Source organism: Euprymna scolopes, chromosome 29, assembly GCF_053919585.1.
Source record: "Euprymna scolopes isolate OS-2025 chromosome 29, ASM5391958v1, whole genome shotgun sequence".
NCBI classification, from domain to species: domain Eukaryota; kingdom Metazoa; phylum Mollusca; class Cephalopoda; order Sepiida; family Sepiolidae; genus Euprymna; species Euprymna scolopes.
The window spans coordinates 98,445,695-98,465,705 of NC_136510.1; the positions used below are offsets into that span (position 1 = coordinate 98,445,695).

At 36.2% G+C, this 20,011-nt stretch overlaps 1 protein-coding gene across 1 annotated transcript in view; it reads left to right on the plus strand.

Annotated features, from left to right (window-relative positions):
* LOC145252790 (nitric oxide synthase, inducible-like) overlaps positions 1-20,011 on the plus strand; it is a 140,300-nt gene that overhangs the window by 97,555 nt on the left and 22,734 nt on the right. The window contains exon 20 of the mRNA XM_080112737.1: positions 1,504-1,591. Coding sequence (XP_079968863.1) covers positions 1,504-1,591 — 88 coding nt within the window. The remainder of the gene's footprint in view (positions 1-1,503; positions 1,592-20,011) is intronic.

Sequence of the window (20,011 nt, forward strand, 5' to 3'; positions counted from 1 at the left end):
GTAGTCACCACTTTATGTGACTCACATACGATGATGCGCCAGATAATCATGTTTTATTCGTTTGGGAAGGGTTCAAAAAGAATATTTATTTATATGTCTCTTAGTTGATATTTTTTTTTATATAGCCTCGGGCAACGCCGAGAAACGGATCCTGCTAATATAGAATATATTTAGCCATAGATTCGAGGGGCGTGCAATAAGTAATGCCCCTGACCCACTTCCCATAGGAGTAGAGCAACGAAACTTGGCACAGTTATTAGTCTTTCTCTACATAGGAACCACCCAGAGTTATGCATTTCTCCCATCGTTTGATGCAACTCTGGATACCGTTTTTGTAGAACACCCCAGGTTGGCCCTCCAACCACGGCGTGACTTCAGAAATCAAGGCTGCATCATCTGGGAAATGCTTTCCTTTCAAAAACAACTTCATGGCTGGGAAGAGGTGAAAGTCAGAGGGTGCAAGGTCAGGAGAGTAGGGAGGATGGAGGTGGCTTTCATAACCACACGCCCGTGCTTTTGATCTGGCGACATGTGAGTTGTGGACCGGAGCGTTGTCCTGCAGGAGGAAGGTACCTTTGCTGATCTTGCCCCGCCTCTTGATTTTGATAGCTTCCCTTAATTTCCTCAAAAGTGAAGCATAATAGGCTCCTGTAATTGTGGTACACTTTGCCAGGAAATCTGTCATCACTACTCCGTTCTGGTCCCAGAAGATTGTGAGCATGACCTTGCCAGCGGAGGGCTGCACCCTTGCCTTCTTTGGAGGTGGTGAGTCCAAGTACTTCCACTGAATTGACTGGGCTTTGGTCTCTGGATCATAGTGATGGACCCAAGTTTCATCCTGTGTAATCAGTTTTTTGAAAAACTTTGACTCATCTTCTTGGCACATCTCCAAATTCATCCTCGAGCACACGACGCTTTCTCGCTTCTGGAAACGTGTGAGCAACCTGGGAATCCATCTGGCAGACACCTTATGCATATGCAAATGGTCATGAATGATAGTTTCCACAGACCATGTACTAATCTTGACATCTTTGGCTATTTGGCGAATAGTAATGCGCCGATCTTCCAAAATGGCAGCCTTAACTTGACGGACAGATGCCTCATCAATGGCAGAGGGGGGGCGATCAGGTCTGGAAGCTGTTTCCACAGACTTCCGACAATGTTTGAATTCACTATGCCAGCGTTTTACAAGGTCATATGATGGGGCATTATCATCATCAGTTTCTTTCATTTCATCAAAAGTCTCCTGTGGTGTGCGTCCTTTCAAATACAAAAACCGGATCACTGCTCGACATTCAACAGGCTCCATTTCACACCTGACTCAGTTCAAACACCTGTAAAACAGAAACCACAATTAGTTAAGAGCTGTAATTTGCCACATAACCCGTAGAGATATAAATCATTGCACATGCAAAGTTTCAGCTAGATCAGATAACTGGAAGTGGGTCAGGGGCATTACTTATTGCAGGCCCCTCATATTAAAACTATATGATTTTTTTGTAGATAAGCCCACAGAGATCCATCGTGGAATTTGCACAAGTTGGCTTCGAGATTGCAGCGAACAAACACTAATTCCTTGTTTTATCAAAAGGTATGTCATTGCTTGTTTTAGGATTTCCTGAAACTTAAGTAGGCACTAGAAATGTCAGAGTGCTTTAATAAACACGCAAAAATGTGCTTTCAAATGGGTTCGTCCTGATTTATAAATCTGCTGTCACCCTAAGGAAAGGGTCATAAAGAAAGATGCGACCAACAGGATTAGGTAACAAAGAAAATATTGTACAAGAAAGTGAATACAAAAAAAAAAAAAAAATGGTGGTCGGTATTTACCGACTGTTGAGTTAAACAATCTGTGCTCGCGTTAGTCCGCGATATTTTCCCACGAGCGTATTAACTCTCTGGGATTTTTAATAGATAGAACAGTCCATTATGAGTGAATGGATAAGTCCCTATAACAATATCGGTCGGGGGAATCCGAAGTATAACGAGAAAATAATAAAAGCTCTAAATAAATGTGTTTTTTGTTACGTCAGGATGAAAAATGTAAACAGCTTATTGTTGAATAGCTGGGGGAGAGTGTATGACGAGCGTATATATATATATATATATATATATATATATATATATATATATATATATATATATATATATATATATATATACATACATACATAGATACATACATATATAGATACATATACATAGATACATAATACATACATACATGCATACATACATACATAGTACATAGATACATAGATAGATAGATACCGTACTTTGATACCCCAAAGTACGGTATCTATCTATGTATGTATCTATATATATATATATATATATATATATATATATATATATATATATATATATATATATATACGCTCGAAAATTCGGGGGTAATTGCTCCACCTAAAAAGATTGCTCTTTATATGCTTAGTTGCCAAAAGAGCACTTTTAGCTAGTTGGCGTAATTATCCCAGACTTGGCGCAATTACCCCCGGACTTGGCGCAATTACCCCAAAGTACGGTATATATATGATTTAAATGATTTAAAAAGGAAATGATTTAAAGAAAAACATGGCGAAGCGGATTCTACTGCTTGGTGCCGTTAATAACAGGATGAAAATCTGTTCAGATACGTATTGACCTTTATATTGTTTTTCAGTCTGTCTGATTAAATACCAATCTGGAAATTTTTTAACAACATAAAGTTTAAATCTGTCCGAATAGTGGCAAAACAATATGATGCCAGTTATATACATATATATATATATATATATATATATATATATATATATATATATATATATATATATATATATAACTACTTAATTTACTCACATAAAATTAATATACAAAAGTATAGATTTATGCTTAAATTTTAAGTATTTCCTTCAAAAATGCTCAATACGTAGGTAGAGCTAGTTAGTAAGTTATATAAAAACGACAAACAACCACGGAATTCGCGCATAAGCCTGAAAAGTCCTAGAGTGGATGAAACACGGAATATTCAGTGTAGCTTAATCGCCATATAAATTTTATAACTTACTAACTATATATATATATATATATATATATATATATATATATATATATATATATATATATATAGTATTGACGTTTCACTCCAAACAAAGCACAGGGCTACTATTTGGGACCAGATTTGCAGGGATGCTATTTAGGGAGTTGGGCAGTGAGATATTTGTTCACATTACACTTGAATTTCTGCATGTCAGTACAGTCAGGGAAGTAGGGACCCGGCCGAGAATTCCAAAATGCAGCAGTCGAGGGAAAAAGCTATTTTAGTAGAAGGCTTTACGACATCTAGGGATGTCTACAGTGTATGTATGGGATTTTGTTGTTTGTCGGGTTTATCGAAGATATTGTTGTCGAGGTGGTACTAGTGCTCGGCGTTCGTCAGAGCACTTGCCATTGAAATACTTGTAAAACAGGCACAAGGATGCCACGTTTTGGTGATGAAACAGAGGTTGGAGTTTAGTTGATACTTCAGGACCTACCAGGTAAGCGACTCTTTTTTTTTAACCCTGTCCAGAAGAAATAGTGGCAAATGCGCCAGCACAGATGTGACAACAATACTCCATGTATGGGCAAACTGTGGTCCTGTAAAGATACAGGATACTTTCAGGTATGAGTAGCCTTTTAACACGGTAAAGAGAGCCCACCTTCCTCATAGCAGCTCTAGCAATTGCCTCAATGTATTTATTCCAATTCATGTCTGTGAATGTTAACCTTAAGAGCTTGAAGGAAGTACTTTCAGGCAGCGTATGATTATTCATGGCAATCAGTGGTTGAGAAGGTTTCTTGTAATTATTCAAGGAAATGAGCTTAGTCTTGGCAGCATTGAACGTTACCAACCAGTTACGGCCTCATTCAACTACAGACTAGAGGTCTTCCTCTAGAGTTTTAGCAATTTTCTTAGATATGACTTCATTCGTTTTACTCTCGTAGGTATTATAGACCATGGTGTCTCCAGCAAGTATCCCCAGATCAAAGAAAATTTTATCAGGGAGGTCATTTATAGATATCAGGAATAATACAGATCAAACGACTGACCCTATCATGTTGTCTTGATGTACGACCATTGACGACAACCCAGATTTTTCTAAGAAGGGTTTGATTGTTGAGTATATATCCAGCAATACGATTTGATTTTCATAAGAAGGCCATCATGCCAAACCTTGTCAAATGTCTTAGATATGTCTAGAGCTACTGACCTAGCTTTACCTGCCTTATCCAATGCTTGGTATATACGTCTAGAGATATCTGCAGCTGTAGAACGAGTTTGTCTAAATCCATGCTGTCGGTTGGATAAAAGTTTGTCTGTGAGGTGGCAGACTAGTGTTTGACTGATTAAAGACTGAAAGATTTTAGCAAATAGAAGGAGGAGCCTAATGTTGGCTAATTCTTTGTTTAGACGTATGGCCATCGAGGATAACCTGGATTCTTCTCTTATTTAAGAAGGATTTGATTATGTTAAATATAGGTCCAACACTTTTTCATTATTTTCATGAGAAAACCATTGTGCCAAACCGTGTCAAATGCTTTAGATATGCCTAGGGCTACTGGCATAGCTTCTTCTGCCTCATCTAGTGTTTGATATATACGTTCGTAGATTACAGTTACGATATCTGCAGTAGAACGCGCTTGTTTAAATCCATATTGTCGTTCGGATAAAAGCTTATCGTCTGTAGGGTGGCGGACTAGTGCTTCATTGATTAAGGGCTCAAAGATTTTGGCAAAGAGAGAGGGGGCTAATGGAGCGATAATTGAGTGGATTAGTTCTTTCGCCAGAAAAATTGAAAGGATTTGGTTAGACAGCAAGATCGGGATTTTGAAGAAAAAGCGAGGAGTTCCACAGCTTCTACTCCGATGCCTCCGTTCAGTCTCGAAAGCCAAAGGATACCCCCGTAAGGGCAGCTGCGCGTGTAATTGTGAGGCAAGGGTCGCACAATCTCTAACCATACCTCTCCTGAATAGAGACTGTTTGGGTCCAGCGGCAAGAAGTCTAGGACGACTGGAAAAAATGCCGAGATAAGCGGAGAGCACATACAGCACCTGGAAGTCCCAAATGGTCACCCATTTAGTACTGACCAGGTTCAACGTTGCTTAACTTCGGTGATCCAGCGGGAATCGGTGTGTCAACTTGATTATGCCGTATCAGCTTCTAGTCCAGTCACATTTGGATGAACTCTACTGGCGAGTTTTGACAGGAGATCAAGACAACTATGTAGCAATCTTAAGCGACATTAAACATGTTTTTGTTAATTAATATTTTAAAACTAAATTAGTGAAAATTCAATTTTGCAATATTGACGACTGAAGTTAATTCTGATTGTTTAAAGTTCGTCTTATGAATTTTCAGCATGTTTTATAGAATAGAATAGTGCCAAGTTATCCTCCTTTTGGTAAGAATCACTTTAGACCCGAAAAATAGGGTAGGAATCCCACTATAGTAGAATTTTTAGGGTAGGAATCACGCTATATTAGCACCAATGTATTTTTAATAAAAAAATATCATCCACAATTATGTTTTGGGATTTTTTAATTTAAAAATGGCGGACTCTTAAATTTAGTCAATTTAACTCAAGAGTTATCTCCCTCGTTTGCCATACTTAATCAGTTGCACAGCTCTTCCGCATTAAAACTCGATAAATCGGTAAATTCTGTTTTTATTTGTAATTATTTTTCTACTGGACCATTTTTACGCAATATTTCGAATTCATATTAATTTCGACACCTAAGTACGTAATAATATTTTCATCTGAAATGAGTTGGTTTAAAATATCACTAATCTACACAAGCACATTTATATTTTTCATTTAATTCGTTTGACCTTTATGTTTTTATGATCTTGCTAATTAATTTTTTAAATTCTTATTCCCAAGAAGCGTTTTCATGATTAATGGTTCATAAAATTAATTACTTTGAATTTGAGTTTTGTCTAATTTGTTTTCTAAGCCCGAAAAAGAAGCGGAAATAGATTTGTGGTGCTTGATGGACTGTCCAGGTTTTATTCTCCGCTTTAATAACCTTTTCAAATCTTCATGGGTGTTTATTGGACAATTTTCTATTCAAAACTCCAAAACTTCAAATTCTTTCCTCGTCTCTCCTCCCTACCTAACGTCACGACTGTTTATACTTTACGGCAGGGTCGAGATGACATTTGAATGCACTTGCTGATCTGAGGATATTTTACGTGTCGCCATCAGCCCGTGAATTAAAATCCCCTGACGATTACTAGCAAACGTACCCACCTACCATTTAACAAAGACGGAAAGTCAAGTTTTTGATTTTTAGCCACTGCTTTCTAGTCATAGTTCGAGGAAGAGGGATAATTATTACTAGCGGAGGTAAGAACATGAATATTATTTGTCGTGAGTAGGTTGATGAGGGTTGACATGACCAGCCGGTTGATTGGATCGAGCCAAAGTAGAGTGTTCCTATTTACAATGCCTCCCCACGGGACAGAGTTAGACACCAGGGTCGTTTTTTAACGTGGAGAAAAGGAACAAAAATAAAAATTGTCTCAGTCGTGAAGGATTTCTCCTCCACTGACAGAGAACAAGAAATTGAAGTGCAGCATCTGAAGAACAGATACTACACTTTGAGGTATTTATTTGCTCTCCCACTGAGCAAATTAGGCACAAGGCCAATTTTTAAAGTGAGGAGTGAAGGGGAAATGGGGACCAACTCCCCGGGGAGTAGGGGACCTGGATAGTGACAATTGGTATGAAGGGTTACCCCTTCATTGACCAAGGTCTTATATGTAGGGTTTCCCCCACATATGGTCTTTGCTTGCAGTATCTGCCGAAACAGATACTACACTTTGAGGTATTTATTTGCTCCCCCACTGAGCAAATTAGGCACAAGGCCGATTTTTAAAGTGAGGAGTGAAGGGGAAATGGGGACCAACTCCTCGGGGAGAGGGGGAGTTGGATAGTGACAATTGGTATGAAGGGTTTCCCCTACATTGACCAAGGTCTTATATGTGGGGTTGCCCCCACATATGGTCTTTGCTTGCAGTATGTATTTATTTGCTTCCCCATTGAGCAAATTAGGCACAAGGCCGTTTTTTAATGTGGAAATGGAGGGAGGGGGGAGGGAAAAGGGGGTACCAGCTCCCGAGAGGTGGGAAATGGGAGCTGGATAGTAACTGTGGTCTGTTGTATTTATTTGCTTCCCCACTAAGCAAATTAGGCACAAGGCCGTTTTTTAATGTGGAGATAGGGGGCGGGGGGGAGGGAAAGGGGGGACCAGCTCCCGAGAGGTAGGAAATGGGAGCTGGATAGTAACTGTGGTCTGTATGGTGATCCCTACATTGACCAAGTTCAGATATGTGGGGTTAACCCCATATATGGTCTTTGCTAGTCATAGCTAGTCTTTGCTTGCAGCATCTGCTGGAACAGATACTACGCTTTGATCCTGGCCCGAAGGCCAAGTACAAGTCAAGTAGAGTGCTGCAGTGTGCACATCCACTTTCCAAAGTTATAGACGACTCAACCATCAGGATCCCGTCTTTAAGCGTAACGAATTGCAAACTCTGGCAAACTATTAAGTAAGGAAACAAAATAAAGGAAAAAAAGGGGGGGTTGCTGTTTCTGTTTTTGGCTTTACAGAACATGATTACGTTCTGCAAAAGTAGCGGGGGAGTTTGGTAGATTGTGCACAAGTTTCAACTTTGACCTCTTGACAGCCAAATTTTCGCCCAAAACTTGATTAAAAAGCTTGCTGCATGTCTGAATACCATTTATATAAAATTTCAAATGTTTAGACCCAATCGGCTGATTTATTTTTTATTATTCAATTTTCACCCAAAACAAGGCACAGTGCCACATTGAAGTATGGAGCTACTATCGAGGACATAAGTTGCAGGGGTATTATGAAGGGAGTTGAGTAGCAAGATGTCTGTTCACATTACACTTGAACTTCTGCATGTCACTACAGTTGGGAAAGCAGAATCCCGGAAGGAAGTTCCAAAGTCTAGCAGTTCTGGGAAAGAAACTATTGGAGTAGAAGGCCTTCTTACACCTAGGGATCTCTACTGTGAGGGGGTGAGATTTAGCTACTTGTCGGGCTTGCCGGGGGGGGGGGTATTCACATCAAGAGGGTACAAGTGCTTGTAGTTCGTCAGAGCATTCACCATTAAAGTACTTGTAGAACAGGCAGAGGGATGCAATATTTCGTCGATGGGACAGAGGCCTAAGCCTAGATGACAGTTCAGGACCTATCAGGTTGGCGACTCTCTTTTGAACCCTGTCCAGGAGTGAGAGACAACAGTACTCCATACATGGGCGAATAATGGCCATATAGAGGTATAGGATACGTTCAGACATAAGTAGTTTTCTAGCACGGTAGAGAGAGCCCACCTTCTTCATAGCAGCCTTGGCAATGCTCTCAATGTATCTATTCCAGTTCATGTTCCCTGTAAACGTTAGGCCGAGAAATTTAAAGGAAGTACTTTCGAGTAATGTGTTCTTGGCCATTGCTATTGGTGGTAGAGAAGGTTTCTTGTAATTATTGAAGGAAACAAGCTTAGTCTTGGCAGCATTGAATGTGACCATCCATTTTTGTCCCCATTTCACTACAGATTTGAGGTCATCCGCTAGTGTTTCTGCTATTTCCTTAGATATGTGTTCATTTGTTTTCCGCTCGTGCCTGTTATAGAGAGTGATGTCATTAGCAAATATACCCATCTCTGAAACAATTTTATCAGGGGGTGTTTGCTATAGACCGCTCAATTTTTTTAACTTTTGACCCCTTGACAGTCAAATTGTCTGTCAAAAACGGATGAAAAACTTGCCATATGTCTGAATACACTTTATATAAAATTTCAAATGTTTAGACCAAAAATTGGATGAGTAGAGACCGCAGAGGTCAATTTTTTAAAACTTTGACCCCAATTTTGAACCCTTACCATTTATTGTTTTGTGCTCAAATCAAATTAAAAAGTTTGATCTATTTCAAGTGTTTAGACCCAACATTGGCGGAGGAGTTTGATAGAGTTTTCAAAGGTCAAATCGATGAACTTTGACCCTTTGACAGCCAAATTTCTTGCCGAAAACCGATTACAAAGATTTCCCCATATCTCAATGCCCCTTATGTCAAATATCGAGTCTGTCGACTGAAAATTAAGAGAGATATTGTGTAAGGAAATGTACACACACACAGACACGCACACACAGAGATAATTTCACTTTATATATATATATATACTAGCATTTCAGCCCGGCGTTGCCCGGGTGTTTGGATGTGTCTGTCGAACAAAAAAACAAAAAAAAAAAAAAAAAAAAGTTATAGTAGGAAGGCAGGCTCGAACCCGTACCGCGAAGGAGGAAAAGAACGGGGTAAAAACCCGACGGCTATGCTGTTACGACCACCGCCAAACCGGAAGCGACATTTTTTAAAATTAAGGCTAGACAATCTAAAGGAGAGGATAACTTTCAAAAATATCGGCGAAAAAAGTGGCCCCCTGTAGAAAAGTGCCTAGTTGAAGGTAAAGATGTTAATGTTTTTAGCCAATTTTTCGATATTCGCCGTATAAAAGGTCGAACTTTAAAACAATACTGATCTTGGTAAAATCCGTCGCCTCTGTCGAAAGTTTTCGGCAGACATGCAAACATACATACATACATACATACATTTATATATTGGTAACTAAAAATGTTCGACCCAAACCGATGAAAAAGCTTGCTATTTCTCTGAATACCCTTTATGTAAAATTTCAAATGTTTAGACCAGAAATTGTCTGAGTAATTTAGAAGAGACCGCAGAGGTCATTTTTTTTTTAAATTTGACCCCTTTTTGGACCCCTTAACATTTATTGTTTTGGGCTCAAATCGAGTTATTAAGTTAGATCAATGTCCAAGGAACCTATATCTAAAATTTCAAGTGTTGAGACCCAAAATTGTCGGAGGAGTTTGGTAGAGTTCTCAAAAGTCAAATCGTTGAACTTTGACCTCTTAACAGCCAAATTTCAGGCCGAAAACCGATCACATCGATTTTCCCAAATCTCAGTACCCTCAATATGAAATTTCGAGTCTGTAGACTGAAAATTGACAGAGTTATTGCGTAGAGAAATGTACACACACAGACACACACAGACACTTTCACACTTATATATATATATATATATATATATATATATATATATATATATATATATATATATATATATATATATATATATATATATAAAATGGGTTAAGAAATTCCAACGGGAGAAAGATGTATATTTAAATGAGGGGGGTCATCAACAATGTGTATTTTTTAACATTATTTTATTCCGTGTTTTGGTTTTTCATTGAAAATTATGTTTAGATTGTTGTAATAATGATTTAAAAGTATTTCAATTATTTCAAAACATTATAAACAACAATCGAAACATAATTTTCAATGAAAAACCAAAACACGGAATACACATTGTTGATGACCCCCCTCATTTTAATATATATATATATATATATATATATATATATATATATATATGTACATCTATATAAATATATATATATATACATATATACATATATATAAATACATATATATACATATATATACGTACACGTGCATATATATATATATATATATATATGTATATATATATACATTTGATTATTAAAAATGGATAAAATCGGACGATATGAGATTTAAATGTAGGGGCGGAGGCTCGACGTTTCGCACGTCTTATGCGGGCTTTCCCAAGAGGGATGGTCAATAACGAGAGGGTCGAATGTTTTGCGCTATATATACTAATAGGGGAAGTCTTTATGTAAAACATTCATATACATATATACAGTTTATGATGGTTGTAAAAATACACTCTACTTATCTTATATATACATATATATATACAGATATATATATATATGTACATATATATACATATATATATGATATATATATATACATATATATGTATATATATATTTATATATGTACATATATATGTATATATATTTATACATATATATATACATGTATATATACACACATATATACATATATATACATATACATATACATTATATACATATATATAAAGATATATACATCCATATATACATATACATATATATATATATTTATATATACATACATATATATACAGATACATAGTTGCTTTTCTCTTTAGTTGGCTGAAAGGCACGGGTGTCCTTGATAAATTGCTAAACGGAAGAAGGCTTATTACAAAGGATTTTGATTCGGTTAAATTCCTACTTCCGGAAAATAATTTAATTTACTTAAGTAGACCCGACTTATGTAATATCCTCTTTTGTACGAACTAATACACTGATTTTAGGCAAATAATTAGTTTTTTTTATATATATATAAGAAAATGATCTCTAATGTTTCGTTAAGTATTGATTGCCTGTTGATATGAAAATGGCTTAATTGTTTCCAAGACCTGTTCTGATATCCACTGTCCAGGCCGCAGCTGAGAGAAGCGATATATCAACACCACAGGAAGGATTTAATCACTTCTGATATCAAATGGACACCCGAGAGACCAACCTAGTAGGATCACAGATCAGCTAGTCTGATAAAGGGGTTGCCAAACAGACTTAGGGTCATTGTGCATTTTATGCACTCAGGGCATTAGACTGGTAAATTCCAGTGACTAGTGAGTGCTTGGTTACATTTTTGAGAGCCCAGTACTAAAAGTGTTGCCACTGGGACTTAGGGTTAGTGCTCATCTTATTGCCCGTATATATTATCGTTCCTATCGGTTTACAGCGGGTATCTTCAAACATCCTGATCTGGTAGCACTAGTTTTAGTTAATATTAGAGTTTGGTTAGAGGTGATTACATTATTACAATGCAAGAAAATGGTGACCGTGAATATGAGGTCATCAAAATAATTAAAATGATATTTAAATTCGACTAATCATATTTTTCGTTTTTAATGACCTGTGTATTGTAACAATCTGTGTATTGTAACAATCTGTGTATTGTAGCAATCTGTGTATTGTAGCAATCTGTGTATTGTAACAATCTGTGTATTGTAGCAATCCGTTTTATTAAAAAAATCAAAATATTTTCATTCACAATCTAGTGAATTATAAGAAAAGTTAGATTTGAGATCATTTTTCGATTGTTTGGATTTTAGCGTCCGAAGTTCACTTTACAATTCTATACCTTGTTTCCACTTGACCTTCCGAACTGGTGGTGCTGTGGTTGAACACTATTCATTCATTCGTATGAATCAGATGATTATCGTTGGCATTCGATTCCCTGATGTCTTTCTTGTTAGAATTCTTTCTAGAAAGATATCTGGTATTTACGAGAACACGTGAATATAGCTAATATCCCCAAATGAAAGTGTTTCTCTGGAATGAACAGAATTCGAACTTGGCACACTAGGTTGTCAGTTTGTGTCTTTAACAACTTAGCCGATGTTACTTCCCTGATGACGCTGTCATATCTTGTCGGGTCGTTATTTGGAAGTCGAAAAGAAAAACATAATGTGTTTCTGAATTTCGAGATGAGCATTGGTTATATGGAATTTAGGAAAACTCGTCCCGGGAAAACTCGTCTCGGGAAAACTCGTCTCGGGAAAACTCGTCTCCGGAAAACTCGTCTCCGGAAAACTCGTCCCCTTTCGCTAGATAGGAAAACTGGTCCCTTATTAAATAAATATCGATTGAAAACACATTTTATGATCGTTCTTGAAGGAGATATTGCTTTTTAAAATAGACTATAGCCCCCCCCCTAATATTTAAAAAAAAATATTTTTATTTGTTTAATGTTTTTTTGTTTGTTTTTTTTTAAATAAAATCGATTGTCCGTTTTCTACCTAACTGGCTAAGTTCTTAGTGGTTTCACTTATTTTAAAGCGTTTATTATGTTCATACAAAGTTAATTACAATTTTTGGGGTTCTTATTTTAACGATTTTTTTTGGAGTCATAAAAACAATAATAAAAAAAACAAAACAAAAAAATTAAAAACTGGGAGCGTTACTTTTTTGTTTTGGTTTTTTAATTATGATAGTTTTTTTGTTGTTATGTTTCGTTTTCTCTCATACCAAATGACACATGCGTTATTTAAAATTATAATTCTATCAGGGTTTGTATTACTGTACACATTGATTCGAAAAAGTTGTATTTTTAAAATATAATTTAGAGAGGGGGGGGTTAAAACTATATCTCCCTCCGAAAAACAACCAACAAAAAATGAAATTAAAAATATTCTTGATACACGATAGCGGAGTTTTCAATAAAATTAATTAATAAATTTATTTAGTGATTACTTTTTCTCTTAATGATTGATTTTAGAATTTTGAAGTAAAAATTAAAAATGAGTTAACGAGAGCACATGGCATCTCTCGCGCCAAAAAAATATTTCGCTTTTAATTTATTAGTTAATTTTTGCAAAATTTGACAGGACGACAATAAATGTTGATAATTGATAAAATTATAATTTTAAATAACGCATGAGTGCATTTGGTATGAGAGAAAAAACAAAACCATAACAAAAAAAAAACAAATAATCATAATTAAAAAACCAAAACAAAAAAAGTAACGAAGAATCGAATCGCTCCCTGATTTTTTTAAATTTTTTTGTTTTGTTTTTTATTATTATTGTTTTTATGACTCCAAAAAACATCGTTCAAATAAGAACCAAAAAATTTGGTATTAACTTTGTATGAACATAATAAACGCTTTAAAATAAGTGAAACCACTAAGAACTTAGCCAGTAAGGTAGAAAATGGACACTTAGAAAATCAATTTTATTTAAAAAAAAAAAAAAAACATTAAACAAGTTAAAATATTTTTTTTAAATATTATGGGGGGCTATAGTCTATTTTAAAAAACAATATCTCCTTCAAGAACGATCATAAAATGTGTTTTCAATCGATATTTATTCAATACGGGATGAGTTTTCCTACCTAGCGAAAGGGGACGAGTTTTCCGGAGACGAGTTTTCCGGAGACGAGTTTTCCGGAGACGAGTTTTCCCGGGACGAGTTTTCCCGGGACGAGTTTTCCGAGCACCGGTTATATGTATTACTTGGATTTTTCAGACTACTATTCCCATCTTGAGTGTCATTTTCATAACATTTCGCTCGATGTAACAAGGACCAACAATGACCCATGGCGCAGTGGTTAGAGTACTTGGCAAAATAAATTGTCAAAGTGATAATCTCCTGAATGTTGAACGTGCAGTTCTCGGTATCAGTGACCGAAAAATACAATCGCGAATTACTTAGAACCTTTATCCAGTTATGGCTGACGGAACGAGAGCATGTTACCCCTGTGTAGTAAAAGTGTTCCGTTCGAAATTTCATCCACATTCCCGAGTTCGACAAAAACATTCCCGAGTTCGACAAGATACATCTGAAGAAGGTCGGAGGTTACACTGACCGAAACGTTGTGAAAATCACACTCAAGATGAGAACAGTAGTCCGATGAATCCAAATAATCTGAAAAACACAAAAATAATGAAAATTTTCCAACATAATAAAATCATTAAATGGAATTAGCGGGACCTGTGGAAATTTCACAGCGGCAACTTTTCATATGGCAACTTTCATATTGCTGTTGGGAATTCTGTGGACGTTCGGCGTGAATGGAGACCCTGCGATATTTTCGTAGCCCTTTTGTTAAAACTGTGAAAGTTAAAAGTATTTATTTAAATAATTTGGTTAATGTAGTGTTAGAATACATCTAGTCATTACAGCTTATCTCCAACAACCTTGTAAAAGTCTGTGACATATTTCCATTGTATGGACGCTCGACCCGAACGAAAACCTCACGATATCATTATACCATCTTTAGACAGAACAGATACTACTCTTGGATCTTAGTCAGAAGACCTAGTAGATATATTTTAATTTCACGTACAACCTAAAAGTGACATCATTTTTTTTATTAACTTTTTTTTTTTTAATTTATATTGCGTCTTCGGTGATGGGGTGATCCTATTTATTAAAAAGAAGGATACAAAGGGGGATAACGTACTACGAATATTACATTAGCGTATCTATATACTAATTTAATGTTCGTCGGATGTTATCACCTACTTTTTTGATAAATAGAATCTTCTGATCGAATAATTTAAAATCTGGAAACTGTGAGACACGCACCCTTTTGCACTAAACGTACTACAGCATTAATATATAGATAATCTTTTATTCCGCTTTAAAAATAAAAATATAATGTCAAGCATGTCGGTCCTAAGTTTCGTAACGCTTTTAACATTTAGATAATAGGTGCATCCTCACTTCCGGTTCTGTTTAAAAAAAAGCAGATAACATTAATTGTTGTTTAAACATCTAAATACCAAAGCGGTTAAACTAAAAGGCTCACCCTTCTTTTAAGAGAATTTCCCATTAAGTATTTTTATCATATGACTTTCTGTCGGAAATTTATCCTCTTTCAGATAAAGTCGACGCGAAACTAACATCCTGCAGAAAAAAAATAAAAGAATGAGATAAAAAGGGGGGGTAAAGAATAAAATAGAAAGGTCTTGTTTTAAAACGAAGAAGAGATTTTATTTACAATAAAGTTGCAATTTTTTCCTTTTGCATTAAAATACAAAAACAAATAACATCAGGTAACAAAATATAATACAGAAAGAAAAAAAAACACTGGTTCTTATATTGAAAATGTCGTATCAACGAACGAATAAAGTATTAAAAAATTCAAATAGGAGTACTTCCTCATAATAACTCAAATACAATAATTTTAAGGAACGTACTCACAAATTGATGACAGACAGCTTTTTTTTCTCTTAATTTAAAGTCTTTGAAAATTACTCTCTTTTAAAATATGCGCAAACCGGAGCCGCGTAAATAAAGTATTCAGAAGTTCGCCTCGTTGCAACCGGGTATTCTTTGCCGGGTTATACTTCTTTGAAGGAAAAGCTCAAGGAAATCCTCGTGCACGACAGGCAATGAAATGCGTCCAATCTCCTCGGCGCCGGAATCCAAAAGAGCCCGATTTTCGCGCTGGGACCAGTGACGTCATTATCACGGAGCTAGCATTGCCCTTTTATTCAAATTAAAGAGAGTTTCGTACGAGCCCATGTTCAATAAAAGATACGAAATACAAAAAAAATCAAATATAAGAACCAGAATAAAAATATAATAAATGTGCACACGGGGATGCACAATTATTGGTACAAAAAATTCCAACATTTCGGCCATCAGCGATGGTTTTTCCTACAGCACCAAAACCAACAGTTTTGACCATTCTTGAATAGTGTTTTCCCTGTTGACTAAGGCATGTTTCTGATCTCGTGCAGTTCTAGGAGGTCTAACTTCCTAGGCTTCCAGGATATTTTGCCCATATGTCTACAAAAAGGGAAAGGATATCCGAAAGTATTATTCCCTTATTATTATTGGCTCACATGGAAATTTCACACAAGTCAACAACCGATCTGATTGGAAACCTGTGGTGTTCTCTGGAAGCTGAGTGACAACAAGTCGCCCCAGACGTCCAGCTCTCTCCACCTCCTTCGATAGCATTTGCAAATAAATTTGCGTCATCGCAATAGCCATTTACCATTGATTTCTCGCTGGCAGTGGCCATTGGTTTATATTGGAATTTGAGTGGCAGTAAGCCTCCCTAAGGTCCCAGTTCTCTTCGCGCTTGTTCAGCAGAGGTCTGGTCAGCGCTCTCTCTCCTCGGTCTTTCCATCCTCCTTGACCCTTCTCGGCTCTTTGGTATCACTTTTCTATTGGGGAAACGGTGATGAGACAATAAGAGGGCATGCGTGATGGGGGTGTAGAACTTGTAAATATGCAGCTTCGGTGTTCTTCATTCCCTGTAACGCTTCTTCGTTATATTGTATTCTTGTAGTATTCTCCGCATTCAAGGGTTTTCCTTATTATTATTATTATTATTATTATTATTATTATTATTATTATTATTATTATTATTATTATTGGCTCACAAGGAGCTTTCATACATATCATCAAAGATCTCTCCTTGAAGACAGTCTTTGCTGTTCCCTGGAAGCTGAGTGACAACAAGTCTCCTCAGCTTTCTAGTACTCTCCACCTCTTTCGATAAAATTTACAAATTAATTTGTATTATCGCGACAGCTGCTTGCCATTGATTTCTCGTTGGCAGTGGCTATTGGTCTTCACTGGAATTTGAGTGGCAATATGCCTCCACAAGGTCCCAGTTTTCTTCGCACTTATCCAACGGAGATCTGGTCAGTGCTCTCTCCTCGGTCTTTTCTTCCTCCTTGATTCTACTTGGCTGTTTGGTCTCACTTTTTTTTTTTTGGAGGGGGTTCAATGATGTGGTAATGGGGGGAAGAACTTATAGATATACGGTTACAATGTACTCGGTTCAGTGTGGCGTTTATTATTATTATTATTATTATTATTATTATTATTATTATTTATGGTTCTGAATTTTTTAGATTAGGATCAACAATTTCTGTCCTTTATGTTATTTGGACTACTGTTCTCATCTTGAGTATTATTTTAAAAAAATTTCGGCTGATGTAACCTCCAACATTCTTTAGGCGTATTTTGTCGAACTCGGGAATCTTTCTATCGAACTTTGTAATCGTGTCGTCTTACGTAATTTTCGTATCGCCCGCATTGAGGATTGAACTTTCAACCTCCAGAACAGTAATTTATCAGATTGACAAGAAAGTTCTTGCGGTTTTTTGCATTTAAAATCAGATGAACATATCTCGGCTCAAACAAAAAATATCGGTCGAAATAAACGACATTAGAATCAACACACTTTAGCCAACGTAAAACAAGTGTGTTCATGTCAGTTACGTAAAAATCTTGCGTTCTGGTGGCGATGAAGTTGTTGAAAGCGTTTTTGATATCGTTTAGGTTTTTGAAGCATTTCTCATGAAAAAAGTTGTTGAAATGCTTGAAAAAGTGGTAGCCAGTAGATGAGAGATCGGAAGAGTATGGTGGATGAGGCAGTTTCGTAGCCCAATTCGTTCAACTTCTGCAGGTTCGGTTTAGCAACGTGTGCTCGGGTAATGTCGTCGAATAAAATTTGGCCTGTCCTGTTGACAAATGCTGGGTGCTTTTGTCGAAGTTTCTGATGCATTTCATCCATTTGTTGACAGTACTTCTCTGTCGTAATGGTTTCGCCTGCATTCAAAAAACTGTTATAGATGAACCTGTAGCTGACTACCCAACGGTCTGCATGACCTTGTTTTAATTCAACTCTAGCTTCAGGAAGTGTCGTGGAGCTTTGTCGGCGTCTAACCACTGAGCTGAGCGTCGCTGATTGTCGTAAAGAATCCACTTTTCGTCGCAAATCACAACCTGGTGAAGAAACGGGTCGTTCTTGTTGCGTAAAAGAAAGGAAGATGACACTTCATAACGCTGTTTCTTTTGGTTTTCGTTCAATTCGTGAGGCACCCATTTACCAAGTTTTTTGTCTTTCCAATTTCTCTCAAGTGGTTGGAGATCGTCATAAAGGTTACATCTAATTCAGAAGCAAGTGCTCGAAAAGTTGTGCGTGGATTAGCTTCGACTAAGGCTCGTAATTGATTGTTGTCAACATCCGATGGCCGACCACGACGTTCATCATGTTCAAGACTCTTGTCGCTGCCATAAAATTTCTTAAACCACCATTGTGCTGTGCGTTCAGTAGTGGTTCCTATGCCAAACGCTTCATTGATATCACGAGCTGTTTCAGCAGCTTTTCGGCCTAGCTTGAATTGAAATAAGAAAATTGTGCGTTTTTTTTATCTAGTATTGAACGTTCTGAAAAGAAGACATAATTGCTTTAAACCGATTGTAATTTAAACGATTAAATAGAGTGAAAAACGCTTTTTAAAATGATATATAAATTAAAGATATTATAACGAAAACTTATTTGAAAATACATCATTTTAAATCAAAATTAAAAATTCCGCAAGATACTGTCCCATGAGACTCTAGGAAATCGTCTTCTTTAAAGCCAGTTTCCAGAAAAGTGCGTGGTTGCTTTTTTTTTATTCCTTGTTATTATCTTTCACTTTTTATTTTTACACTAGATAAATATATGTTGCAATTTATTCAGGCTGTTCATAAATATTTTTTAAAATACCTGATTATATTGGCCGAACGCTTACAAGATCCATTTACGAAAAAGGAACATGGCGTCTGCACTAGCAGTGTCAGAATTTTGGCGGAATTTTTTACACCCCCTAACAAAAAACTGCGAATAAAATATAAAAAAAAAACTCGTAATTTCTGTTTTTAAAGTGGGTTTTTTATTTTCTTTATGGAATATACTTCCAAAATAAACTATTAAAGTTATTTAAAACAATAAAAATATTCTTTTTTATTTGTTAAAAGACCGTGTAGACAAAATGTCCGCGTATTCAATCACCGCGAGCGGATATTTTGTCAACACGGTTTTTTAACAAATAAGAAATAATATTTTTATTATGTTTGAAACAACTTTAATAGTTTATTTTGGAAGTATATTCCATAAAGAAAATAAACAACCTACTTTAAAAACAGAAAGTACGAGTTTTTTTATATTTTATTCGCAGTTTTGTCTTAGGGGTGTCAAATTTGCAATGGCGATTTTCCCAAAGATTCTGACACTACTACGTCTGCACATACTCAATTCAATAAACACAAGGACAACATTAAATATCATATATATAATTTAGTACTATTTACTTACTATAAATAATCAATAATATTCTTCATCATTTGATGGAATTTATCAGTGACCCTGCATTTAGGTCCAGTTCTTGATTAAACCAACACTTCTTTAATACTATTATTATTATTATTATTATTATTATTATTATTTGAAGTGTTTTATCCTTAGGTCCTTCACTTGAATCATTCTCGATTAACTATCTCCAATCTCTGGTCCCCCCTCGCCAATCTTTCACGAAAAACACCCGTCTAGCTGAATCCACTGTGAAAAATTTCCCCCACTCTATATCTGTGCCTAAATAAAAACGCGGATTCCATGAACAAAGCTTCTTTCTTAGAACTGCACGCCTGTGGAACTATGTGTCGTCTGCCTGCTTCCCTCAGGACTACAACTTGGATGTCTTCAAG